This window comes from Sorex araneus, chromosome 3 (genome assembly GCF_027595985.1).
Source record: "Sorex araneus isolate mSorAra2 chromosome 3, mSorAra2.pri, whole genome shotgun sequence".
In the NCBI taxonomy this organism is placed as follows: Eukaryota; Metazoa; Chordata; class Mammalia; order Eulipotyphla; family Soricidae; genus Sorex; species Sorex araneus.
In genome coordinates, this window is record NC_073304.1 from 236,177,528 (window position 1) to 236,203,358 (window position 25,831).

General features: G+C 64.7%; 2 protein-coding genes across 2 annotated transcripts; one reads left to right on the forward strand and one right to left on the reverse strand.

The window, feature by feature from the left end:
* The first annotated feature begins 612 nt into the window (after nucleotides 1–612).
* On the forward strand, nucleotides 613–7,348 carry OTOP3 (otopetrin 3). The gene is made up of 6 exons (XM_055132289.1): nucleotides 613–913; nucleotides 1,159–1,295; nucleotides 2,709–2,767; nucleotides 2,982–3,098; nucleotides 4,597–5,404; nucleotides 6,435–7,348. The coding sequence occupies exons 1-6, from the start codon at nucleotides 613–615 to the stop codon at nucleotides 6,603–6,605; spliced, it is 1,593 nt and encodes a 530-aa protein (XP_054988264.1). The 3' UTR covers nucleotides 6,606–7,348.
* A 141-nt stretch (nucleotides 7,349–7,489) lies between these two features.
* HID1 (HID1 domain containing) lies at nucleotides 7,490–24,169 on the reverse strand. Its single transcript, XM_055132505.1, has 19 exons — nucleotides 23,978–24,169; nucleotides 19,521–19,670; nucleotides 19,103–19,273; nucleotides 18,066–18,179; nucleotides 17,451–17,557; nucleotides 17,158–17,274; nucleotides 15,117–15,339; nucleotides 14,964–15,020; nucleotides 13,663–13,803; nucleotides 13,453–13,543; nucleotides 13,215–13,366; nucleotides 13,028–13,106; nucleotides 11,105–11,269; nucleotides 10,021–10,248; nucleotides 9,768–9,841; nucleotides 9,357–9,443; nucleotides 9,045–9,136; nucleotides 8,134–8,292; nucleotides 7,490–8,053 (listed from the first exon to the last, which is right to left on the reverse strand). Exons 1-19 carry the CDS (start codon nucleotides 24,041–24,043, stop codon nucleotides 7,990–7,992), a joined length of 2,337 nt encoding a protein of 778 aa, XP_054988480.1. The 5' UTR covers nucleotides 24,044–24,169; the 3' UTR covers nucleotides 7,490–7,989.
* Nucleotides 24,170–25,831: the final 1,662 nt, after the last annotated feature.

The window sequence follows — 25,831 nt, forward strand, 5'->3', positions numbered from 1 at the left end:
GTTCCTGGCTTTGAGGGGTGCTGGCCACGCTCAGACGCGCCCCCACCCGGAGCCCCCCTGGGACAGGAGACAGGGGCTGGGGGAGGGGATGTGGCATTTGCCAAAGTTTCAAAAGAGGATTTTGGTGGGCTGGAGCGATAGGACAGCGGGGAGGGCATCTGCCATGCACGTGGCTGGCCCCGGATTCAATTCCCAGCACCCCAGATGGTCCCCTAAGCATCACCAGGAGTAATTCCTGAGCCAGGTTTACCCCCAAGCCAAAAGATCAAGAGAATTCTGGGGTGGGGGCGTCTCGCAAGGGCGCGCAGCCTACTGAGCAGGGCGGTTCAATGAGAAGGTCTGAGGGACGGAGTCCGGACCCTGGGATGCTGGAGACCACCAGGGCCACCCCAGCGGTGCTGGGCTCCCCTACAACACATGCCAAGTATGCACCCCTGCAGGAGGCTATGATTTCCTGACCAGAGAGGTCAGATGCCAACCTTGGGTCACACAGCAATCAGGGGCAGGAGTGAGAGGAATCCCAGACCCTTTTCCTCCTCCAAAGGCCCCTCTGAGGCTCGGACCCGGTCTCCGCGGGACCACAGAGAGACTGAAGCTGCCCAGGAGAGCGCAATGGAGAGGGGGCCCACGGAGAAGCAGCTGGCCAGGCGGCGGTCTCAGCGAAACCGCCACATCCAGCAGACGGGCCAGCTCTTCTCGGGGCTCCTGGGCCTTAACCTGGTGCTGCTGGGCGCGGCCGTCATCTTCAGCATGATCTTCAACACGGCCGTCACACTGCACGACGTGGGCATCCTGCTGGCCATCTGCAAGGTCCTCTCGCTCCTTTGGTTCCTCTACTACATCGTGGGCACCATGCAGCGGCCCTGGACCGTGAGCCACCAGGACACGCACGCAGGATCCATCTGGGTGAGGGGTAAGCACGGGGGCGCGGGCACGCAGGGAGGGGGGCGCGCGGGGGGCGGGGCGGGGCCGGGGCGGAGCTGGGGCGGGATGCTGAGGGGCGTGGTTGGGGCGGGCCCGGGGTGGGGCATGCTGAGGGGCGTGGTCGGGGCGGGGCTGGGCCCGCTGGGGCGTGGTTGGGGCGGGGCCAGGGCGTGGTTGGGGCGGGGCCTGGAGCGGGGCGGGGCCGGCAGGTGCCGACGCTGTCCGACCTGCCAGGCTCCCTCGTGCTGTTTGGCGGCTTCACCATCTGCCTCAACGTCTTCCGGGTGGGCTACGAAGTCAGCCACGTGCAGTGCAAGGAGCAGCTGGAGCTCGTCTTCCCCTTCATCGAGATGATCTTCACCGGCGTCCAGGTGACAGACAGGCCCCGGGCGCACTCAGGACAGATGTGGACCTAGGACCACCCACCGGTGCATCCCCCCGCGGCGGGGGCCGGGGGCCCCCACACGCACGCGTGCCCGCGTTCGCTTCAGCCGCGCACTGGCGCGCAAAACGCAGGCCGCGGAGGCGTCTGCTTTGCTTTGGAGGGGGGCGGTGGGGCCACACCCGCTGGCGCTCAGGGCTGACTCCTGGCTCTTCGCTCAGGGAGCACTCCTGACGGTGCTCGGAGGACTTATGTGGGATGTTGGGGGTCGAACCCGGGTTGACTGCGTGCAAGGCAAACACTTCCCCCCTGGACTGTTGTTCTGTGTTCCCCCTTTTTTGTGTATGTTTTTTTCCTCTTGGTAGCGTGCTGCTTTCTTTTTTCCTTATTTTTTTCTTTTTGGATCACACCCGGCGAAGCACAGGGGTTATTCCTGGCTCAGCACTCAGGAATCACTCAGGGGGGCCATATGGGATGCTGGGAGTCGAACCCAGGTCAGCCATGTGCAAGGCAAATGCCCTACCCACTGTGCTATCGCTCCAGCCCCCTTCCTTCCTTCCTCCCTTCCTCCCTTCTTTCCTTCCTTCCTCCCTTCCTCCCTCCCTTCCTCCGTTCCTTCCTCGCTCCCTCCCTCCCTCCCTCCCTCCCTACCTCCCTTCCTTCCTTCTTTCTTTCCTTCCTTCCTCTCTCCCTCTCTCCCTCCCTCCCTCTTTTCTTTCCTTTTCTTTTGACTTTGGGCCACACCAGGACCAGCTTCTGACTCTGTGCTCAGGAATCACTCGTGATGGGGGCGCGGGGATCATTGGTGCTGCCAGGACTGAACCCGGGTCGGCTGCGTGCAAGACCAGCACCCCGCCCGCTGTGCCACTGTGGGGGCCGCTCTTGCCAGTGCGGGGGCACACCCAGGTCCCCACACTGACGAGCTGTGCCCTGCTCCATGGCTGATGCCTGGGCCCTGCAGAGCTCCCAGTGATGGTTCTCCAGGGTCCACGTCCCTGCTCCCACCAGGCCTTCTGCGACAGTCATGTTCCCACGCGAGTATTTCTTATTAGTGGGCTGGGGGACTTTGGGACCCACCCAGTTGCGCTTATGCCTTATTCCTGGCTGAGTTCCGGGGGACCATAGGGGGTGCTGGAAAATGAACCCAGTCTAGCTGCCTGCGAGGCGAACATCTTACCTGCTGTCCCATTGCTCTGGCTCTCTCTGTCCCCATGATCCCATTTTTGAGCTGGGATGACTGAGGTGGGAGGAGGTTTTGCTACTGCGCCCAGGATCACACAGCAAGAAGTGGTGGAGCCCAGCTTCCTCCTTGTGCCTTCCACCATCAATACAGCCAGTGGGATACGGCCCATGGCCCCCCGCCCCCACTCCAGCCTCTGGGCTCAGGTCCACTCTCTTTCAGACCTGGGTGCTCTGGAAACACGCCAAGGACTGTGCTCAGTTCCAGACCAACCTCACCAGGTAAAGGGAGGCTCCCCTGCCCCGTTCACTGCTAGTGCCTGGCCCCCCATCTGTCCTGGTCTGGTGGTCCTGGAAATGAGGTAACCCCGGGGTCCCTAGGGCGAGTTCCCCCAGATGGGGATGTGGGCTCGGGCAAGAGTGCTCACCCCAAAGGTGGTGCTGAGGCGGGTGCAGGAGGGCGGCCAGGCAGGTGGCTGATGCGCCCACTGTTCAGGTGTGGCCTCATGCTGACCCTGGCCACCAACCTGCTGCTCTGGATCCTGGCGGTCACCAATGACTCCACACACCTGGAGATTGAGGAGGAGCTCGTCGCTGAGACTGAGACTGAGACGTTGGCAGGTACCCAGGGGACCGGCAGACCCCGACATGTTTGTGAGCGTACGCACACGTCCCCCCGCCCCTGCTGCTGAGGGCCCGGCGTCTGCCAGGTTCAGGGTGAACTCTGCTTTATGTCTCATTTATGTGGGGGGGGGGTCACACCCGGCGATGCCCAGGGGTTCCTCCCGGCTCTGCACTCAGGAATCACTCTTGGCGGTGCTGGGGGACTCTATGGGATGCCGGGGATGGAACTCAGGCCGGCATCGTGCCAGGCATATGCCCTCCCCGCTGTCCTATGACTCCGCCCCTTGTAGTTCCTTTCCCCCTAATACCACGGAGGCATACCAGGTTGCTTCCTGGCGGTGGTGTTGTACCATTCCCACTGTCCCCTGCCCATCCTAGAAACTGGAAGAATGGGTCCCTTTTTGGGGGGTGAGTATGAAAGTTCTGGGTCATACCCGGTGGTGCTTGGGGACGACCTGGCTCTGTGGGTACCCACAGTGCCAGGGGTGGAACTGGAGCCGGCTGCATGCAAGACAAGTTCCTCCCGCCTCTGTTATCTGGCCCTGGGGCTGGGGCGAGAGCACAGTGGGGCGGGCACTTGCCTTGCATGTGACCAACCGGGTGTGATGCCATATGGCCCCCAGAACACCACCAGGAGGGATTCGTAAGTGCAGAGCCAGGAGTGACCCCTGGGCACTGCTGGGTGTGAAAATGACCTTGGGACCAGAGCAGTGGTACAGCAGCCGGCGCGCTGGCCTTGCACGTGACCGACCTGGGTCCCATCCCCGGCATCCCAGTGTCCCCCAGACACCACCAGGAGTAATTACTAAGGGCAGAGCCATGGGTAACCTCTGAGCATCGCCAGGTGTGATCCAAAACCGAAAAAGAGAAGGGGGGAGTTGAAGCGATAGTACGGCGGGGAGGGCGTTTGCCTCCCACGCAGCCAACCCAGGTTCAATCTCCGGCTGCCCTCATGGTCCCCCGAGCACCGCCAGGAGTAATTCCTGAGTGCAGAGCCAGTAGTGACCCCTGTGCATCGCCAGGTGTGGCCCAAAAAGCAGGAAAAAAAAAAAGAAGACAAAATAAAACAATCTGGCCGAGGCCTGTGATTTTTTTTCTTTTTTGGGTGGTCACACCCAGCAATTCTCAGGTTTACTCCTCGCTCATGCACTCAGGAATTACTCCTGGTGGTGCTCGGGGGACCCTATGGGATGCTGGGAATCGAACCCGGGTCAGCTGCGTGCAGGGCAAACGCTCTCCCTGCTGTGCTATCACTCCGGCCCCAGGCCTGTGATTCCTGAATCTACCTCTGGGCCTCAGTCTGCCCATCTGTAAAATGAGCCAGCTGGGTCCCCCCATCACACACACACACACACACACACACACACACACACACACACACACACACTACTGGCAGGAGGGGGATGGGCCCCTGCAGGCAGGGGGGCCTCCTCGGAGCAGGTCCACGAGCGTCTGCCCCCCCTCCCAGGCCGGGTCGCAGACAACAGCAGCGAGTGTGAGTGTGCCAAGGGGACGCTGTGCAGTGTGTTCCAGAAGGGCTTCCTGATGCTCTACCCCTTCAGCACCGAGTACTGCCTCATCTGCAGCACAGTGCTCTTCGTCATGTGGCAGAACGTGGGCCGCAGCCTGGCCCACCACGGCACCCTGCCCCGGCACGCCGCGCCCTTCCGCATGCACGGGGCCATCTTCGGGCCGCTGCTGGGCGCGCTGGCCATGGTGGCGGGCGTGTGCGTCTTCGTGCTCTTCCAGATCCAGGCCAGCGGCAGCTCCATCGCGCTCTGGTCCTTCACGCTGTACTACGCCTTCTACGTGGTGGTCCTGCTGCTCATGAGCGTGGCGTGCGTCACGGGCCTGGTGATCCACGAGCTGGAGGAGCGCGAGCTGGACATGGTGGAGAACCCCACGCGCAGCCTGGATGTGGTGCTGCTGATCGGCATGCCCATCGGCCAGATGGCCATCGCCTACTTCTCCCTCGTGGCCATCATGGCGAGCCCGGCCCGCGAGGACTTCAGCGACCTGCTGCTGGCCTACGCGCTGCTGACCGTGCTGCAGCACGTCCTCCAGAACCTCTTCATCATCGGCGACCTGCACCGCCAGCCGCTCTGGGAGTCGGCGCCCCGCAGCCAGGAGACGGTGCGGCCGGAGGCGGAGCTGAACGAGGGGCACTCCCTCATCGACCTGGGCATGGACCTCCGGCGCCTGTCGGTGGCCTACGTCCAGTCCTACACCAGGCTCAACTGGAAGCGGCGGATGCTCAAGGAGGTGTCCTTCTTCCTCATCCTCTGCAATATCACGGTGCGTGGCGGGGCCCGGCTGGGGGGTGGGGAGCAGGAAGGGCGGGATCAAGGCGCTGGTCCAGCAGCGGAACTTTCCCCAGGGCAAGGGGCTCATCCCTGGGCTCGCCAAGGAAGCAGGCCTCTTTCCAACTTGGTCCAGGCCCCTTGAGAGTATCCCCCGGCTCCCCGCAAGGTCCGACAGGGGTGGCCGTGTGGCACGCCTGCCTTGGGGTTTCCACCGGTTAGGGGATTCCTAGAGAGTCAGCGGCCCACTGAATTCAGCCTAGGGAAGCCGTGAGCACGAGCCTGGTTTCCTAAAGCATCTCGAGATGAAGGTATTGGCGAGCAGGGGTCAGTGCCCGCGGGTTGAGGCCTGCGGGCTGAGGCCCCCCGGCCCCCGGCCCCTGCTCCTCCTGCCAAATCATCGCAGCTCTGGCACTTCCTGCGTCACAGCTGAGGAAACTGAGGCTGGGTCCCCGAGGCCAGGAAGCAGGGCCAGGACCACTAGGGAGACCCAAAGCCCCCATGGATTAAACACGGAGTCCAGGACACAGTCCTCCGTCACACATGGCCCTAACATGCAGTGGAAATGCTGGACAGGCGGGCGGGCCCTGCGACCAGGGAAGCTTCTGGAAGGCTTGCAGTGAGCTGTGAGAACTGGGACAGAGTTTGGGCCGGGCAGCTCTGACCGATAGCCGTGGCTGGGGTCAGGGCAGCCCCGAGGGTTCCCGATGATCCCAGTGGTCCCCCAGCAGGCCAGGGAGGGGGCTGTCTGAGCGGCTGCGGGAGAGACGGGGAGACGGGCCGACGCTGAACACTTCCGCCAGAGCAGCGGGGGGCCCAGGCTGACCTCCACCGAGCCCCTTTTTTTATTTCTCTTTTTGGGTCACACCCGGCGATGCACAGGGGTTACTCCTGGATCTGCACTCAGGAATCACTCCTGGCAGTGCTCAGGGGTCCTATGGGAATCAAACCCTGGCCGGCCGCGTGCAAGTCAAATACCCTCCCCGCTATGCTGTTGCTCTTCCCGCCCCCCCCCCCCGCCACAGCTATGGGTGATGCCGGCGTTTGGGATTCACCCCGAGTTCAAGAATGGGCTGGAGAAGGATTTCTACGGCTACCACGCCTGGTTCACCATCGTCAACTTCGGCCTGCCCCTGGGCGTCTTCTACCGCATGCACTCCGTGGGGACGCTGGTGGAAGTCTACCTGGGGGCGTGAGGCCATCCAGGGGACCCCAGCGCCATCAGAGCCCTGACATCCCACGAATGGAGAGAGGGATCAAGCTGGGGCCCCCAGGTGTCTCTGAGGCGGGGAGTCCAGCCCTGGCCAACGGCGGGGCCTGGATACTCCACAACCCGGTCTGGGCCGGCAGGGGGAGCTCTGCCCTGTCCCACGGCCTGGGGACCCCAAAACTCTCCACGACTCGGAGTGTGAAAAGGGCCTCTCCCCTCCATCTCCTCCCCCAGGCAGCCGGGGCCTTCAGGGGTGTCCAGCTGCCTGCCTCGGGGCGGGTCACCCTGGAAACTGCCCCCACCGGGTGTCTAATGGCTGGCTAATAGCCTGGCGCTGCCATAAACCCTGTTTGATCAATTGCACGCAGGCTCCGGGCATTTGTTTGTTCCCCGACCAGCTGGTGGGAAAGAGGAAGGGGCGGTTCTCCTGGGTGGGGCTGCGGGCTGGGCGGAAGGGGGAGGGGCTGGGGTCCTCGGCACCCATCTCGGGGCCCTGGATCACTGCATCTGGCCCGCCGCAGAGCCGTGCCCTCAGCTGGCCTGGACCCACCCGGGAACCCTTCAAGGGCGGCCCTGGGTACCCCTGGCCCCCTCCCCGAGACCAGGAGCCCCCATCACCGCCCTGGAGCGGCTCACCCCCAGTAGTGTGGGGTGTGGAGAGGGGTGGGGGGGCAAACAGGAGTTTGCAGCAGACCCCCCTGCTTGCCTGCCCAGGGCCCCTTCAGGGGTCCACAATGTATGGGCCAGCGGGGGCTTCCATGCCCATAGCCAAGAAAACGGTGCCAGTCACGTGCTGGCTGAGGGTTGAGGGCTGACCCCGGGTGGGGGGCGCCGGACCCCACCTCTCCCTCCCTAGCAAGCGCCAGCAGCCGCGCGTGAGAGGGAGTTTATTCTGGAAGGGGCGGATTGTACACAGCAAGGATTGTACATACATACAGCTGGGGCGGGTGGGGGCAGAGAGGACTGACCCCCCCATCCCTGGGTGAGGGGTCAGTCGGGAACCCTCAAACCTCCCCGTCAACCCTGAAATGTCTAAGATTCCCCCAGCCTTGCCCCGAGCATGCGCCGGCCCCACCGATGCCTTTCCCCGCCAGGTGGGAAAGGGCGCAGGGTGCCCCCGAAACTGCCGGGCGCTGCCCACTGGGCCCACTGACCCCGCGGAGTCTCCGGGTGCCACAGAAATGGATCTTGAGGGGGGCTGGGGAAGAGAGGTGGGGCCTGTGCCCAGGACTGGACGCGCCCGGAGTGCAGCCTGGGGGCGGTGTGAGCCCAGTTGCACCGTCCACCCAGGAATGTCCGCGGGCCGGCTCTGGCCGCGGGCGTCCAAGCTTCCAGGGGCGGGTCCGAAGGCAGCGGGGCCGCCCGGCGCGTCACACCCGCTGGATCTCGAACAGCTTCACGTCGGTGTCGTACCACACGGGCGGGTCCACGTTCCTGCAAGGAGGGGGGCGGTCAGCGGTCAGCGGGGTGCCTGGGCCGCGGGCGGGTGGCGGAGAGGGGGCACGGCCACCCACCTCAGGTAGATGACGCCCCACATGTACGTCCGGAACCACATGGCGGTGCCCGCGTTGGCCTGGTACTTGCGGATGAGGATGGGGTGCGGCACCGGCAGCAGCCCCACCAGCGTGCCGTGCTGCAGGAAACGCAGGATCTCCGACTCGTCCGTCAGGCCCCTGCGGGGACACCGGGCCCACGGTGGCGGGACGGCCCACTGAGGCTGTCCCCGAGCTCCTGCGGCCGAGAGGCGCGCGCGCACGCACGTACAGGCGCGGGGACGGCCTTCCCAACCCTGGCCACGGGCATCAAAGCTCCGAAAGGCGGGTCTGAGATGCTGGGATGCGAGAACACGCATACACTCACGGCTCTCCCTCCCGAAGGCCCCGGGGAGCCGGCGTGCACACGCACACGCACACGCATGCTCTCAGGGCTAGCCCTCCCGAGGGCCTGGGGAGCCGGCGTGCACACGCACACGCACACGCATGCACTCACGGCTCTCCCTCCCGAAGGCCCCAGGGAGCCGGCGTGCACACGCACACGCATGCACTCAGGGCTAGCCCTCCCGAGGGCCTGGGGAGCCGGCATGTACACGCACACACACTCGCACGCACGCACACGCATGCACTCAGGGCTTGCCCTCCTGGAGGTCTGGGGGAGCCGGATGCACACACGCCCATGCATGCGCGCACATACACGCTCACACAAGCACGCACGCAGGGCGCGCCCTCCTGCAGGGTCCGAGGGAGGGGGATGCACGCACGCATGCGCACGCACGCACACGCATGCACTCAGGGCTTGCCCTCCTGAAGGTCTGGGGGAGCCAGATGCCCGCACGCAGGGCGCGCCCTCCTGCAGGGTCCGAGGGAGGGGGATGCACGCACGCATGCGCACGCACGCACACGCATGCGCTGAGCCCGGCCGGCCTCACTTGTCGATGCAGATCTTCTCCACCTGCGGCACCAGCACCTGCAGCAGCCGCATGATGGTCTGCAGCGGCAGCTTGGACTTCCACGAGAGCACCTGCAGGGGGCACCACAGCCGGGCTGGGGAGGCGGCGGGGGGTGGGGGGGAGCCTCGCGGGGCGGGGACTATCCCTGCGCCCTGGCCCAGGACCCCGGGAGAGGACAGGGAGGAAGGAGCCGGACGGAGGAGGCGAGGGGCCCAGAAGTCGGGGGGGGGGGGGCCTGGTCGCGCCGCTGGCAGGGCTGTGCCCCCAGGCGCACCCCAGGCAGACCCTCACCCACTCCGACGTGGGGTTCCACTGGCCGCTAGCGGATGCGCTGGACAGCCGCCGCTGTTCCCGCCACGCCTGGGGGGGCTCCTGGTCCTGGGGAAGGAAAGCGGGGAGGGCGTGGGGGAGGCCGCCCGCGGTCCAGCCAGGGGTCAGGGCGGGGCGGGCTCCCACAGCTCGGGTGAGCCCAGCTGGGCACCTTTGTCCTGGGCCTCCACCCTCCGTGCCCAGCCTCGCTCGGGGAACAGGTCGGGGCCAGGGCTGACAGCCCAGATAAGGCTGATGGATGAGGCGGCCAAGGCCACAGGGAGGGGTCTGGACCGCCGCCTCCCGGGGCAGGCAGTGCCACTGTCCCCAGGGACCGCCCTGGAGCACCCTGGGAAAGGTACGGCCAGCGCCCTGCTGGACCAGGTCACCCACCTCGGCTGAGGTCTGCAGGGACCGGATCGTGCCGTCCTCTGACACCTGGGACTTCTCCGTCAGCTTGTCGATGCCTGCGGGGGTGGGGGGTGGGGGGGCGGGGTGAGGACCCCACCTCTCCCCTCCCCCCTCTCCCCTCCCCCAGTGCTTTGTCCTCGCCCTGTAGCTCCGCCCTCTGCCCAGCTCACGCCCTTTGCCGAGATGGGGGGCCACCCTGCCCCCCCAGCTCTGAAGGGACCGCGGGGCCGCAGACCTGGGGTGGCCACCAGGCTGGTCTTGAGGGTGCCAGGCTCGGCGGGGGCGGCGGGCCGGGAGCCCTCCATGGGGGAGCCCTCCTGGGACCCCGATCTGGACAGAGGCTCGGGGGGCCGGCGCCGCCGCTGCAGGCCCTTGTGGATGGCCGCGGCGTCAGTGGGCAGGTTGGCCAGCTGGTGGAAGAGGCCGCGCTTGCGGATGATGGCGTACACCAGGTTACAGTTGCCTGCGGGCGGGAGCGGCTGCGTGAGGGGGCGCCCGCCCGGCCCTCCTGCCCCCACCCTGAGCCTGGGGCGCGTCTGGAGGGTGCCCGCGGCGGGGCAGGCAGCAGTCAGCTTTCCCCCGGAGTCCCCCCCACACACACACCCCTCCTGGGAACCCCCCCTCCTGGCCCAGCCGTAAGGGGCACGGCGGTCAAAGGCAGGCAGCTGGCATGTCAGGAGTGTCTGGGGGGGTCACCCACGGGCTTGGGCACATTCTGCAGCCCTTTGGGCGTCTCCCCGCTGTCACCTGGGGCACTTGGGGGGCGACAGACCAACCCTCCTCCTCCCCCCAGGAGGGGGGCTCAGCTCTGCGCTTAGACCTGGGGGTGATGGACAGAGAGGCCCAGGGGGGCCCCTAAGGGGCCCAGAGCCACACAACGACACAACGAACAAAGCGCCACCTAATTCACACCACCAGGCAGCGTCTGGCCCCACCGAGTGCCCCTCACTCTCCAGGCAGAAGTCACGTGCAGGGCTGGAGCACTGGCCTTGCCCGCGCCTTACATGTGGCCCACCCAGGCCTGATCCCGCCAGCCCACATGGTCAGCACGGCCAGGAGTAATTCCCGAGTGCAGAGCCAAGAGTAACCGTTTGAGCATCGCTGGGTGTGACCCCCCGCCAAGAAGAGTCAGGGGCCCCTTGGCCCGGGTCAGCCCCGGTTCCAGTTTCCTGTTTATCTGTGGGGGCAGGAGCGCACCCCGGTCTCTGGCCTGCAAGGCACATGCGTTTCCTCCCGCTGAGGGGGGCTCCCTCCTGCAGTGCTCCACCAGCAAAGCCCAGGAGGGGGACGCGGGAAGGCCCCACCCCCCCGCAGCTCACCGTCAAACTGGTACTGGATGATGTTGTTGAAAACCTCAAGCAGGAAGAAGACCAGGTGGTGGTTCTGGGCGGCGGAGAACAGGAACCAGGTGGTGGAAAAGGCCTCGAGGAGGTGGAGGAGCTTGTTGGCCGCCACCATGCACAGGCTCTTGAGGTAGGGGGACACTGCAGGGGACGGGTCGGCTTGCTCCGGGCCAAACCCTGCCTGCCCCCCTCCCCGCCTGAGCCCCCAGCATGCAGCGGCCACGCCTTCCACTGAGCCCCAGGTCGGCCTGGGGCACCTCCCTGTCCCCCCGGGTGGCCAGCAGGGCCAGGGACAGCCCTCCCACACCTCTGAGAGAAGTAGGACACGGTGCTACCACCCCCTTTTACAGACTTGGAAACTGAGGCTCAGATGTTCAGAATCTTTCTTTGGAGAGACCACACCCAGAGGTGCTCGGGGCTTACTCCTGTTTCTGCACTAAGGGGTCACTCCGGGAGGTGCTTTGGGGGGCCACATGGGATGCCGGGGATGAAACTTGGGTTGGTCGTATGCAAGGTCCGTGCCCTCCCTGCTGTACTATGTCTCCGGGCCCCCAAACTTCGCTGGTTTGGGGTCCCATCTGGTAGTGCTCAGGAGCTATTCCAGCCCCTGTTCAGGGGTTGCTCCTGGGGGCTCTCTGGTCATCTCCCAGCCCAGCATCAGTGGACGCTGCACTTGCCCGAACTGTGACGTCCAGTACAGTGGGCGGCACACCTGCCCTGCCCACCCCCGACGCAGGTTCAAGCCCCGGCACCCCATGGGGTCTCCTGATCACCCCTAGAAGTGATTCCTGAGTGCAGAGCCAGGAGTAACCCCTGAGCTTCGATGAGTGTGGCCAAAAAAACAAAAAAAAAAAGACAAACCACGCAAACCCCACCGTCCAATGGGGCAGCCGCCACGGCGGGGGGGGGGGGCGGGGGATGAGTACTGGGAGCGCGGCCTCAGCTGACAGAGTGCGGGTGCAGGTTTTGAAGACGGGATACAAATTTCTACACCTCTCAATCACTTTAAGGCGATTTGACAAGCTGAGATAATGGGATATTTGGGACAAGGTGGATTAAAGAAAGCGCAATCGAGGCTGGAGCAATAGCACAGCAGGTAGGGCTCGAGGCCGACCCGGGTTCGATTCCCAGTATCCCATAGGGTCCCCAGCGCACCGCCAGGAGTAATTCCTGAGAACAGAGCTAGTAGTGACCCCTGAGCATCGCCGGGTGTGACCCAAAAAGAAAAAGAAAAGCCACAGTCAGCTGTTCCTTTTATTCTTCTTTGTTTTGTTCTGTTTGGGGGCCACACCCAGCGGAATTCGGGGCTTACTCCTGGCTCTGTGCTCAGGGATCTCCTAGCAGGGCCTTACGGAGGGCAAGGGATGGAACCCAGGTCAACCAAGTGCAAAGCATCGCCTTCTCAGCCTAAATGTGAGATTTCTGGGTTTTGGGGTTTTTTTTTAGGGGGTTATCCCGGTTCTGTACTCATAAATTACGCCTGCCGGGGCTCGAGAGACTGTATGGGATGCTGGGGATCAAAGTGGGTCAGCCGCATAAGTGCAAGACAAGCACCCTATCCTAAATGTGAGTTTTTAACTAGTGACAGTTTCTTTTGGTTTTGTTTTGGGGCGACACCTATCGATATTCTGGGGTTACTCCAGGCTCCGCACTCAGGGCTTACTCCTGGTGGTACTTGGGGGTACTTGCTGCGGAGCGAACCTGGATCAGGTGCGTCCAAGGAAGTCGTCCTGCCCAATGGACTATCGCTCCGCCCCCTCTTTTATTCTTGAACTACTAAAAAGGGACCACCTGGCTGGCCTTGCGATTGCGCGGGGTGGGGGAGGGAGGGGGGAGGGGCTGGCCGGTCAGCTGGGGGGCTGGCGCCCCCTGGTGGCCAGCGCGGGGACGGCGGCTTACCATTGACCACTATGGTCAGCAGACAGTCGAAGAGGGGCTGCAGCCGCTGGTGGCCACTGGTGATGATCTTGTGAAACACCTACGCGGAGCGGAGAGCGAGCAGAGAGCAGAGGGGGGTCGTGGGGTCCCCGCGGCCTCCAGGCGCCGCCGCCCCGCCCCCGAACCCCAGCTGGGGGTGCCCGCTCACCACGATGAGCAGGTCGGCGTGCGTGCCCGTGAACACGGGGATGTCCATGGGCACGCGCACCGAGTAGGGCTTGTTAAGCCGCACCCCGAAGTTCCGCTCCCCGCTCAGCAGCAGCAGGATGAAGACGCCGATGTGCATCAGGCCCACCCGAGCTGTGGCCGGGACAGGGGGTGGAGGGCGGAGTCAGCCGGGCACCAGGGCAGGGACGCCCCCCGCCCCCGCCAGGCCCTCCCCTTACACTGGTCAGCCCGGGCGTCGTTGAGGAAGTAGAGGATGGGGACCAGGATGTCCAGCACGTCGCTGCTCTTCAGCACAAAGAAGAGGAATTTCTGGGGGGGGGGGGATCGGAGAATTCAGTGGGGGTGGGGTGACTCTGAACCACCTCCCCAGGCCCTCAGGCGCTGCCCCCCACCGGACTGTCCAGTGAGCCCTGGGGGTGGGGGGGCACCTTGTTGAAGTCGCAGAGTTTCCAGAAGAGAATCAGCAGCTCCTGGTGGAACTGGATCTTCTTGGTGGAGTTGGGCAGGTAGGTCTGCAGCAGCGGGTTGGACAGCAGCCGCGCCAGGCCCTTGAGGATGAACTGGAAGTCCTGGGGGACAGCGAGGGGGAGGGCAGGGCCTGTCCAGGAGGGGGCGAGGTGGGCGGGGCCTTCCAGGAGGGGGCGGGGCCTGTCAGGGATGAAAAGGGGCGGACGGGAGAGTGGGCGGGGCCTGTTGGGGCAGGGCCTGTCAGGGATGAAAAGGGATGGACGGCAGGGTGGGCGGGGCCTTTGGGGCGGGGCTGTCAGGGATGAAAAGGGGCGGGCAGAATGGTGGGTGGGGCCTGTTGAGGCGGGGCCTGTCAGGGTGAAAAGGGGCGGGCGGGAGGATGGGCGGGGCCTGTTGGGGCGGGGCTGTCAGGGATGAAAAGGGGCGGGCAGAATGGTGGGTGGGGCCTGTTGGAGCGGGGCCTGTCAAGGTGAAAAGGGGCGGGCGGGAGGATGGGCGGAGCCTGTTGGGGCGGGGCCTGTCAGGGATGAAAAGGGGCGGGCGGGGCCTGTTGGGGACAGGAAGGGGTGGGCAGGGCCTGTCCGGGACCGGGAGGGGGACAGTGGGGCCTGTCCCAGTGGCCCCTGCGGCCGGGCTTCTTTGGCCTGCCCCTCCCGGTGTCCCCCCATCAGCAGTCAGATGAACCCATATCCCAACATCATCCTGACAGCCCAGGTGGCCCCTTTCTGCGCCCCCACTCACACACCACACACAGGCCTCCCCTTGACGGGGCCCCTGCTCCCCTGAACTGGCGGGCAGCACCTTCCTCTGGCCCCCTGACCCCGTCCTGTCCTGAGAGTCACCCCCGCTGCACCCGGGCTGCAAGAAGAGCAAGCTCAGGGCTGACCACCATTGCCTTGTGTCAAGCCACAGATGTCAGGGCTCAGCGGGCACAGGAGCACCCTTGAGGTCCCCAGGGACAAGAGCTGGGCTGGTCTGGCAAGAAATCCACGCTCAGGTATCCCCTCCCCAACTCTGAAACATCAAAGTGTGATGTCAGCACCACCTCCTCCAGGAGGCCTTCTGGGTTACCTGCCACCCCTGAGGAGGCCCATCGCCTCAGATTCCCACAATCCCTGTTTTACTTGGGATGTCTCAAATCCACAGGCACAGTGCTCCCTCCCTGGAGGGGCCAGGATGCGGCTCACCCCACCGCACCTTCGTCCCCTGCCCGGCCAGAACCCCGGGGAATCCCCAGGAGCAGGCGTCGGGCGCCACTCACCTCCTCGCGGTGGATGCGTGACAGGTAGTTCACGAACAGGTTTTCGGGCCCCGGAGGCTGCGAGGACGGAGAGCAGGTGAGCGACCCGCAGCTGGACGGGGCGGCCCTGCCTGGTGCCCCACCCCTCCCCCACCCCGCCCCGCCCCGCCCCACCTCGGCGTCGTCCATGGCCGTGCTGGTGGTGGTGCCGTCCACCGTGGGGCTGGCGCTGGTGGCGCTGTCGTGGTCCAGGGTGACGATGAGCACCTGTGCGGCCTCTTCCACCAGCGGCTCCCGGTAGTCGGAGAAGAGCAGGTGGTTGTAGGGGATCCCGTAGCCCACCGGGTCGTAGGCACACACGGTGTTGAGGAGTGAGGTGAAGAGGGGCAGCGCATGTCTGCAGGGCAGCGGAGGGCAGGGCTGCAGGCTCCGGGGCTCAGCCAGCACGCTCACCCACAAATGCCCGGAAGGACAGCACGGCGGGGAGGGTTCGATCCCCAGTACCCCACACGGTCCCCCGAGCACTGCAGGGGTGCACTCGCTCCGGGCTTACACCCGGGGCAGCTCAGGAGGGGCACATGCTCCCCTCAGGGCTTCAGAGAAGGAGCAAGGGGCCCACCAGGAAGGTGGGTTCTCCTGGGGAGCAGGACCTGGGCTCAATCACCTGGCCAGGGCCGCTGCGTGACTCAACTCAGAGATGGTCAGTACCCAGGCCCCAGTGGCCCATTCTACAGATGAGGAGACAGAGACCCAAAGAGACTCAGGAGCACCATCTCCCTGGCCTTAAATTCACACTCGTATCTTCCCCCCTCCCCCCCAACACCACTGCCTCCAGGAAGCCTTCCAGTTACCCCCTGGGTGGCGACTGGTGGAGGAGGAGGAGTCACCTTAGTCTCCTTCCTTCCTGGGAGACCTGAGGTGGGCGTGACAGAGTGAACAGGAGCCTGTGGGTGGGCGGAGGGTGAATGGCGACTTTTGGGGATGCTGACCTCAGGCACAGCAAGGCAGCTGGAGGGGACAGACCTGCTCCAAATCCCGCTGGACGCCTCCACGCACTCACGGCACCCCCACAGACCAGGCTCCCCCACCCTGAGGATGCTCTTCGTATCTGCCCCACCCCCCAGTCAACACTGCCCAGGAAACCATCCGGCATCACTGCGTACTTGAAGCAAAGTGGCCGGGAGTGAGCAAAAGCTGCAAACACAGGGGCAAGAAATGCAGGGACTGGAGAGAGAGAGAGAGCAGGGGTGGAAACACACTCACAGAGCCCTGCCGGGAGGGATCCCTGAGCACAGAGCCAGGAGTGAGCTCTGAGCACCTCCAGGTGAGGTCCCCAAACCACCTGATCATCTGGTTATCAAACGCTGACAGGACTTGTCTCCCACGTGACCAGCTCTCAGCGGCCCCATTCTTATTTGTTTCTTTTCTTTTCTTTTCTTTTCTTTTATTTTTTGGGTCACACCCGGCAATGCACAGGGGTTACTCCTGGCTCTGCACTCAGGATTCACCTCTGGCGGTGCTCAGGGGACCATATGGGATGCTGGGAATCGAACCTGGGTTGGCTGCGTGCAAGGCAAACGCCCTCCCCGCTGTGCTATTGCTCCAGCCCCCTTATTTGTTTATTTCCTATTTGGGGCTTCAGCCGGCTGTGCTCAGGGCTTCAGGGTGGCTCTGAGCTCAAGGATCACTCCGGGAGGGCCTTGGGGACCATAAGTAATGCTGGGGGTCGAACCTGCGTGCAGGGCAAACTGTACTAACGCTCGACCCCGACCCCGCAGGAGCCACCGTTTTAACGTCCCCTACAAGATGTTTGATTCGCGTAGCTGGGGGCCGGGAAGTGCCTGCCCTGAGCGCCCGCGGCCGGCAGGGGGCGCTCGCGGCAGCACCGCCGCGGGGGTCGCTGGCCAGCTCGGCCAGGGAGTGAGCGCACCGCGTGTGTGCAAGGACACAAGGACGACACCGCAAGGACGACAGAGGGGAGGTACGGATAAAAGAGAGATTCAGTACAGTGTTCAGCAGGAACTGCCTCAGACACTCGCGGGCCCGGTCCCCCAGCGACGCCGCTCGCGGGAGGAAGCGGAGCGAGGCACGTTGGACAGCGCCCGCCGGCTGGGCTGCGGGGCGCAGCTGCGGCCAGCAGGGGGCAGCACGGCCCCCGCAGAGGAGCTCAACCCCGGGAAGGCCACGGAAAGGCGGGGTGCGGGGGTGGCCTCACCTGTTCTCCGTGGAACAAAAGAACTGAACCCACGGATTGGTGCTGCCGCTGTCGGGAGCGGGGGGCAGGTACATGGCCTCCGAGAAGCAGGTCAGCAGCAGCTTCAGCAGCTCCATCCTGGGGACCGGGGAGTAGCTTCAATGCCCGCGGGTCCCAATGCACCCCCGGAAAGGCAGCCCCCAGCCCCAGCAGACCAGCTCCGAGCACGGAGAAGGAGGGACCCCACTTTATCCCTGCAGCGCTGGAGCAAGGCGCCCGGGGCGGGGGTCTGCCCAGGGCCCAGCTGAGCTCACCGGTTCATGTCGTGGATGTAGTTGGGCTGCGGGGAGTGGGCAAAGCCCACGCCCGCCTCCCAGATGTATTCGCAGCTGTCCAGGGAGTGGACGTCCTCGGCCGAGTCCTGGGGACAGGGCCAGGGAGTGATCAGGCGGGGGCAGCAGCCAGTCCAAGCCCCCTGCTGTCCCCCCAGAGGCAGAGACCCCCGTATTCTAAGGCAGCGCCTCTACACGGGGACGCGGCGAGAGGATGTCTCGGACCTCTCGGAGGTGTTTCCTGGGCCGCTCCTCTCCCGGGCTGAACCCAGCCTGAGGAGCAGGGCGAGGCGGGGCGGAGCGGGGCTGGGGCACCCTGGTGAGCGTGGGGGGACTGACTGCATGAAGGGGCGCAGTGGAGAAGCCTCAAGGTCGATGCCGAGGAGCACAGGAAGGACAGGGCCCGGCCAGCCTGGTCCCAGCCCCACACCCGGCCCTGCCCGGGCAAAGACAATGGGCTCCTGTGCCGCCGCCCGGGCCAGGCCTGGGAGGGACCAGCTGGCTCCCCTCCAGCCGTGCCAGCCACCCCTCTCCCGGGGACCTCGTGTGCCCGGCAGCCGCGGCCCAGCCCCCGAGTGCGGGGCCCGGGACTCTCACCACCGTGCTCCTGCGGTGACTCTGCACGGTGAAGTCGGGGCAGAAGAGCAGGTCGGCGATGGCCAGCAGCAGGGACTCAGCCAGCGGCCGGGCATTCTCGTCGTCGTCCTCTGCCTGGAGGACAGTCCACAGGCCGCCTCAGTGTGGCGAGCCAAGGGGCGGTGGCCCCAGAGCCTGGAGGACAGGATGGGGCCCGGACTCCCTGCTCTTGTTTTCCTTTTGTTTTGGGGGCCACACCCAGCAGTGCTCAGGGCACGCAGGGGTCACTCCTGGTGGTCCCGAGGGACCATATGGGTGACAGGGATCAGCTGAACCAGGGATGCCAGCGTGCAAGGCAAGTGTCCCACCCACTCTATTATTACTCTAGCCCCAAGGACCCAGGCCTCTGGGGCACATGAACAAGTGGGGGCAGGAGACGGAGGCAAAGACGGAAGTGGATCTGAAGCCCCTGGACCCCCCAAAGCAGCGGAGGAGAGTGGGAAGCAGGCTGGGAGCAGGGCCTGAGGAAGGGCCGGACTGGGTCCCCCAAAGTCTAGGGCCTCAGCCCCGGCTAGGAACCACCCACGGGTTCCCCGGGTGGAGGAGAGGACAGGGTGGCCCCTGAAGGCCCTCAGGGGGCCGAGCAGCTGCCCTACCTGCTCTCTGTCCCGTAGAGACCCCTGTGGAGGAGCCCCCAACTCTTCCCCCTGCACCTCCCTGTCCTGGGAGAGGTTGGGGACAGGTGGCCCATTCTTTCCCTGCACAGCCCCTCCCGCATGGCCACACCCCCACATTCCATCTCACGAACCCCCCACCCCCCCTTCCCGCTCCCCCAGGCTCCGCCCACACCCCCTCCCATCTGGTCCAGCCCACAGACCCTCCAGCCTCCGCCCATAAATCCCATCTTCTCAGGTCCCGCCCATAGCCCATAGCCCCTCCCACTAACCCTATCTCCTCAGGCTCCGCCCACAGCCCCATCCAGGCTCCACCCACAAATAATCTCATAAGTCCCCGCCCACCAGGGTCCCGCCCGCCCGTTAGGCCCCGCCCCCACAGACCCCGCCTCGCCCCGCGCCGGGCACGGTGGACCAGAAGAAGCCCCGCCAGTCAGGGTCCTCGAAGATGTAGGGCAGCACGCGGGTGAGCAGCCGGCTACAGTTCAGCACCGTCTGCTTCTCCTTGTCCGAGTGGCAGCCGCTCTCGGCCCCCTGCACCAGCTTCTCCACGGCCTGTGGGGAGGAGCGCGGGGCTCGCTGGGTGGGGGGTCTGGACGCCCGGACAAGCCCGGAGAGCCTGCTGTGGCCACCCCCAGCCTCAGTTTCACCACGTGCAGGAACAGCCGCACAGATGCACCAGGACCCGAGGCCTGGGGATGGCGCTTGGCCAGAGGAGCCCCCACCCCAGCCCGCAGCGGGAGGAGGGAAGCGGGACGCTGCCCAGCGCAGGGCGGCGTGCGTGGCGTCCTGGAGGCCGCACCTTGTAGCACAGAGTGGCCAGGTTGGACGGCGACTCCTCCCGCACCGCCCGGATCTCGGCCGCGGGCACCAGCGCAAAGACATCCTGCACTGAAGTGGCCGTGTCAGCCCAGAACTGGTCCCAGAAGGCGTCATCGGTGGCTTCCACGGGCTATGGGAGAGACCAGGATCCAGAGTCACCCCGAGCTTACCCCGCCGGCGGCCAAGGAGCCCCCCTTGCCAGAGCCCTGGGCCTGCCCCTGCCGGGAGGTGCTTACCGGCCAGCACACGCGGCCCAGCCCCACCTGAGGCTGGTGTGACCCGGGTCCTGCCCATCCTCCCCGGCCGCGGGCCTCCAGCCACAGGCAGGTTAAGTACCCAGGCGCCTGAGCCAGGCTGTGCCCTCGGCTGTGCCCTCTGCCCCAGGAAGGTGACAAAGGGGGCCTGTATTCCTCTCCACTCACCCACGGGGCTCCCCTCGGCCCCACCCTCCCCTGGCATGCCCCACGGGTGCCAATCTAAACAATCCTTCTCCGGTCCTTGACGGCCACCTCCTGCCACCAGTGGCCAGGGCTGTGGTCCGGGCCAGATCCCGGCCCCACCCCCAGCAGAGCCCGCCCGGCCACACCAAGATCTTCAGGCTCCTTACGGCCCGCTGGGTGCGGCCCAGACCTCGGCTGACACTCAGAGGTCACCTCCACACGCCTCCCTGCTTGCACACGTGCACGTGTGCACACACAAATGCACGTACAGATGTGTGTGAGTCGTGCACATACTTGTGCTTATAAAACATGCGTACACATGTATTCGCACACAATCATGTCCATACATGTGCACACATGCATGCAACTCATACTAACACTCGCACACACTTGAGCACATAAAAAAATTGGAAACATGCATTCACACACATAATCATGTATATGCACGTGTGCACACCTTCACGGAAACCACACACGAGCACATGTGTGCATCACAGTGAATACACAGCAAGTGCATGCATGTGTGGATATACGCTCACAACCGTACACGTACACATGACCATGGGTTTTTTTTTTTGGGGGGGTGGTACACTCACGGCGGTGCCCACGGGGTTCTCCTGACGCTGCTCAGGGCTGACTCCCGGCAGCTCAGAAGACCATACGGGGTGCAGGGATGGAACCCAGGTTGGCCACATGCAAGGCAAACTCCCTCCTCGCCGTATGACAGCTCCGGCCCTGCACGTGTTGAGTGTCCCGAGTCCACACCCCGCAGTCTTGCTCAGGCTGTGGCCCCTGCCCTCCATGCCCTGCCCCTCCCGGGGACCCCAGCCCTCCGTCTACTGGGGCCCTGTAAACCACTCCCACTGTCAGATGCATAGCCCGCGTGGAGCCCAGACAGCACGACAAGAAGTTTCTCCCGAGGGCAGGACCTGAGACACGCATGTCGGGTTTTTACAGATGGGCTGTTGTTGTAGTGAGAAGCCGGCCAGACCCACAGCAGGAAAGAGCTGAGATGTGGCCCTGGGCTGGGAGCAGGGCCCTGAAGTCAGTCTCCCTTCGCGCTAGCTTTACCCTCTTCCAAGAGGAACCTGCAGTCACGGGCCAGGGAGAGGATGCAGGACTCGAACCAGCAGGAAACAGACCTATACTCCCACAGACACGGTTAAACAGAGCCACTGGAAGCTCTGAGGCCTCCTCCTCTAAGAAGCCCCCCGGGCTTGCTCTCTGGGTCCCAGCAGCCTGCAGTAGGGTGTCAGCGGAGACAGATGGCAGGCGTGTGGCCAATATTTGCGTAGCTGTGGGGTGTAATTGCCCCAGACATCCCTCTGGTCACTGTCAGGGCTGAGCGGCCCATGGAGCGGCCCGAGTGGAGTCACCAAGTTCACCCAGGAATCCTCTGGCCCCCTCCCCAAGCAGTGCTCCCTCGAGTCCCAGGCCTGCGGGTGGCCAGGACTGAGGCTGGCATCAGGCCTGCTCTATCTGGGAACTGGAAGAGCCAGTTCACCGGGACAGGGACAAAGGCTACGGGAGGCCTGGGCTGGGGCTGGCCAGCCCGCACACCCTCCACCACTCACTCACCCAGGCTCAGGGGACGCAGACCAGCCTGAAAGATCGTCAGAGCCCCCCTTCCCCCCGGGATCCCCCCCGAGAAGGTCCCGCCTCTGACGTTTCCCAAGGTCCTCTCCATGAGGGCAAAACCTCATGGGGATGCAAGTGACCTTGACCCCTGACCTCTGACCTGGCTGGTTCATCAGGCCCAAGTCACCCCCGAATAAGACCTGGAATGAGGGGGCCCAGGAGCAGACAGAGCCCAGTTATAGGGGCGCTCTGAAGGGGGTATTCCCCCCCTCACTCACGCCCAGCGTGGGGCGCTTCTGCTGGCCCCAAAGCCTCAGAGAGGGGACCTGAGTTTCCTGGCTCCACCTGGCTGGCCTAATGCTACAGGGGACAGCTGGGGCCACAGGCCCCATCGATGTCCACAAAGGGGCCTGGCCTGGCTCTGGCCGGGGTGACCTCAGCCAAAGCTGGCTCAGGGACTTGGCTAGAGGTGGCAGACCCAGGCTTCCAGGGGCACAGGCCCGATGCCCCTTTGCTGAAAAACTTGATATTCTTTTTTATTGGGGGGGAGGTCACACCTGCCATGCTTCAGGGCTTACTCCTGGCTCTGTGCTCAGAGATTACTCCTGACAGTGCTCAGGAGACCATATGCAGAGGTGGGATGGGACTGGGGCAGGTCACAGGCAAGGCAAGCACCTTCGCCCTGGATTCAGGGGGTCCCTCGAACCTGTCCAGCATGGGGCAGGCTGGACTCCAGCCTGAGGGTGGGGTGACATTTCTGCAGGAGTGGGCGTCCCCAGCACCTCACAGAAGGCCCACGAGGTGGACATGTCCAAGCAGGAGGGGTCTGGGAGCGGGGTGGGGAAGGAGCAGGAAACTCGGCTGGCCACGGGTCCAGGGGGCAGGAAGGCAGGAAGCAAACAGGATACAGTTCAGGAAGGCGGGAGGGGGGTGGGTGACAGAAGGTGTGGCAGCCCGTCTGCTGCCCAAACAAACCCCCTCTCAGCCTGAGAGCTGCCCCGGCTGTGCTGTGCTCCCTGGCTGCCGGGCCAGGTGCCCACGAAAACCCCCTTCCACCCTTCCAGGCAGCCCCCCGGGCTTGGGGTTCTCTGCAGTGAGTCTGGGTCTTGTCTGGTCCAGTCCAGCCCCAGGCTAACTCAGGTCCTCCGCTGGGCCAGGGCAGCTGGGGAGACCCAGGGGTGAGGCATTCTGGGAGGGCGGAACCAGGGGGCCCAGAGCCCCAGGGCTCCGAACTGGCTCACTGAACCCAACGCACCCCTCCCGGGGGTCCCTGCTGCTTCCCTCCTGCTCCCCCGAGTGGCTCCACACTGAGAGGTCATCCCCCTGACCATGACAGAAAGCCCAGTGCCCACACCCACCCAGAGCCGGGCCTGGCCCCTGCCAGATGCCCGTCAGCGGGCTGGGCTTCTCCGAGGCCCCGGGCACTGGCCGGCACCTGACTGGCCGGTGGGGAGACCAGCTGACTTCCAGGAGACTCAACCCTCAACCCCCTGAACCCCAGCTAAGTGCAGAGGGCAGAGCCCCGGGGAGCAATGGGGGAGGAGCAGTAGGAAGAAAGTTCCAGATGGCCACAAGTCCAGACTCCCTTGGAAGTGGGGGGTCCGGAGGGAGCGGCCTGGGCCTCTCTGGTTCTATGGGTGAGGAGGAAAGGGGCAAGAGCCTATGGGGGGCCCCAACTCCAGGCAGAGGGTGCAAGTGAGAAAGGCTGAAAGCACACCCCGCCCCGCTCACTCAGGGTCACCTGGGGCATCTGTATCCCGGCCTGGGGCCCGCGCCATCCTCAGCGCAGGGCCTCGGAGGAGCCCCCCGGACAGTGGTTTCCCCGGAGCACCGGGTCTGGGAACGGGTCCCCTCGTCAGCCACCGTCACTCTGGGGTTCCAGGAAGCCCCGGGCCTTCCGGGCGGGCAGCACCCCCGGCCCCCGGCTGCTGCCACCGCCGCGTACCAGCTGTTTCCCCGCCGGCCAGGCTTTGTTTGCACTGAGTCAGCGGGGTCGGGGTGCCGGGCCCCGCGGGCACCGGGGGGCAGGAGGGCAGCTGCGCGGTGCAAGGGTGGGAGAGGAAGGGAGAGGCCGGGGTGCGAGGCGGGGGGCGGGGGGGGCGCGCTGGGGGGCGGCCGGCGGCGATGCGGGCTCGGCGGGGAGAGCGGGACGCACACGTCAGCCCACGGCGGCGGCAGCGGCAGCGGGCAGAGGAATATTCCCGGGAGAGGAGGCGGGAGGCGGGAGGGGGTCGGGGATGGAGCCGGGAGTCCGCTCCAGCCCCGGCGTCAGCGCCACCCTCCGGGCCGACCGGCCCCCTGGCCCGCCACCCCCCCCCATCTCCCGCGAGCCAAGTTCGCGCAGCCCCCGCCCTGCCCCGCACCCCCTCCCCCGGCGCGGCAGGTGAGCGAGACTCCCGGGGGGCCCCCCCGGGCGCACCTGCGTCTTGGTGGTGAGCTGGATCACCGCCTTCCGGAAGTTCAGCTTGGAGTCGACCGACCCCATCGCGCCCGAGCCCGCTCCGGCCCAGCCCCGGCCCCGGCTCCCGCCCCAGCCCGGGCTCGGGATCCAGCTCCGGCTCGGCGGCCCCCGCGGCTCTCGCAGGCGCCGAGCGGCGCGCCCCGCCCTCCGGCCGGCGTCGGCCCCGCCCCGCCGGCCCCGCCCCGCCGGCCACGCCCCTCCCGCTGGCCACGCCCCGCACCTGCCTGCGCGCTTCCCCGCCTCCCGGTGCGGGGACGGCCCGGAAGATGCTTGCGGTCCCGCGGCCCCGCGCCCTTCCTGCGCCTGGACGTCGCCCCGATCCGCGGTTCGCTTTGCCAGCCAGGCCGCAGCTCTCCTGTGACCGAGTCATTCTCAGCCTGTCCCCTATGCCTCAGCTTCCCCATCCCCACTCTTGTCCCCTCCCCAGCCAGGCCTCCCCATCCTTCCTCCCCACTCTGAACATCTCCCTGGATTCCTCCTTCTTTCTCCTCTCTCTCTGTCTCTCTGTCTCTGCCTCTCTCTGTGTCTCTGTCTCTGTCTCTCTCTCTCTCATTGAATGACCGTGAATTACGAAGTTACAAAGACATTTAGATTGAGTTTCTGGCATATACTGTTTCAGCACCAATCCCTTCACCAGGAGGCTCCCCCTTTTCTGACCTGTCAAATCCGTTTGTCTCTGCAGCCTTGGGTTACTCAGCGGTCACCCTCATTCTGTTCAGGGAAGCGCTGACTCGTGTTTCTCCTCCGGGAAAGGTGTCCCGGCTTGATAACAGCCAGAGGTACCCTGGGTTCCCTCACTTCAGGGCACTTGTCCTCCCTGAGGTCCTTTGAGGCCCCTTGCATCCCCACAAATGCGGCACCCAGACCTGCCTTTGACCAATCATCAGTTCTCAGAGAAACAAGGACAGTGTTATTCCTGGTTTAGCACAAAGAGCCTTCCACAGAAGCAAATGAGCAATAATAAAGTCACAGTAATAATGGTGTTGATGAGAATTTCTCTAACACAGGATACATGTTACATGAGAGTAGGTATTGACATTAAACAATCAGGGAAACTGAGGCTCAAAACAGTTGTTACTTGCCCCTATCAAACAACTAGTGAATAACAAAGTTAAAATAGCAAGTCCAGGGGCTGGAGCGATAGCACAGCAGGTAGGGCGTTTGCCTTGCACGCGGCCAACCCGGGTTCAAATCCCAGCATCCCATATGGTCCCCTGAGCACTGCCAGGAGTAATTCCTGAGTGTAGAGCCAGGAATAACCCCTATGCATCGCCAGGTGTGACCCAAAAAGCTAAAAAAAAAAAAAAAAGCAAGTCCAGTATTGGGGTTCTGGCTCAGAAGGTTGAGTTTCTGCCTGACTTCTGGGGATTTTTGTTTGCTTCTTTGGTTAGTTTGTGGGCCACACTCGACAGTGCTCAGGGATTATTCCTGCCTCTGTGCTCTAAGGGAACACTCCTGGCAGTGCTTGGGGGTGGTATGTAGTGCCAGGGATCAAACCCAGGGTGGCCCGGTGTAAGGCAAGTGCCCTACCTGTCGTATTCTCAGCCCTAGATTCCGAGTTTGGCCCCTGGTCCTGCAGGCGGAACTGTTAGGCATGACCTTGGGGCCACCAGCCCTGCAGGGCATAGCCCAAGTGCAACCCTGACTCCAAAAATGGTTGCACTGTCCCCACACCATCATTTTGTATGCTATGTCTGGAAGCTTCTGGAAATCCTCAATACCTGGAAATCCTAACAACTTCAATGTGTTATTTAAATAGAAATTCACAGTGACAAATGAAGGGTGCACCATCTACGCAGGGAAAGGATAGCA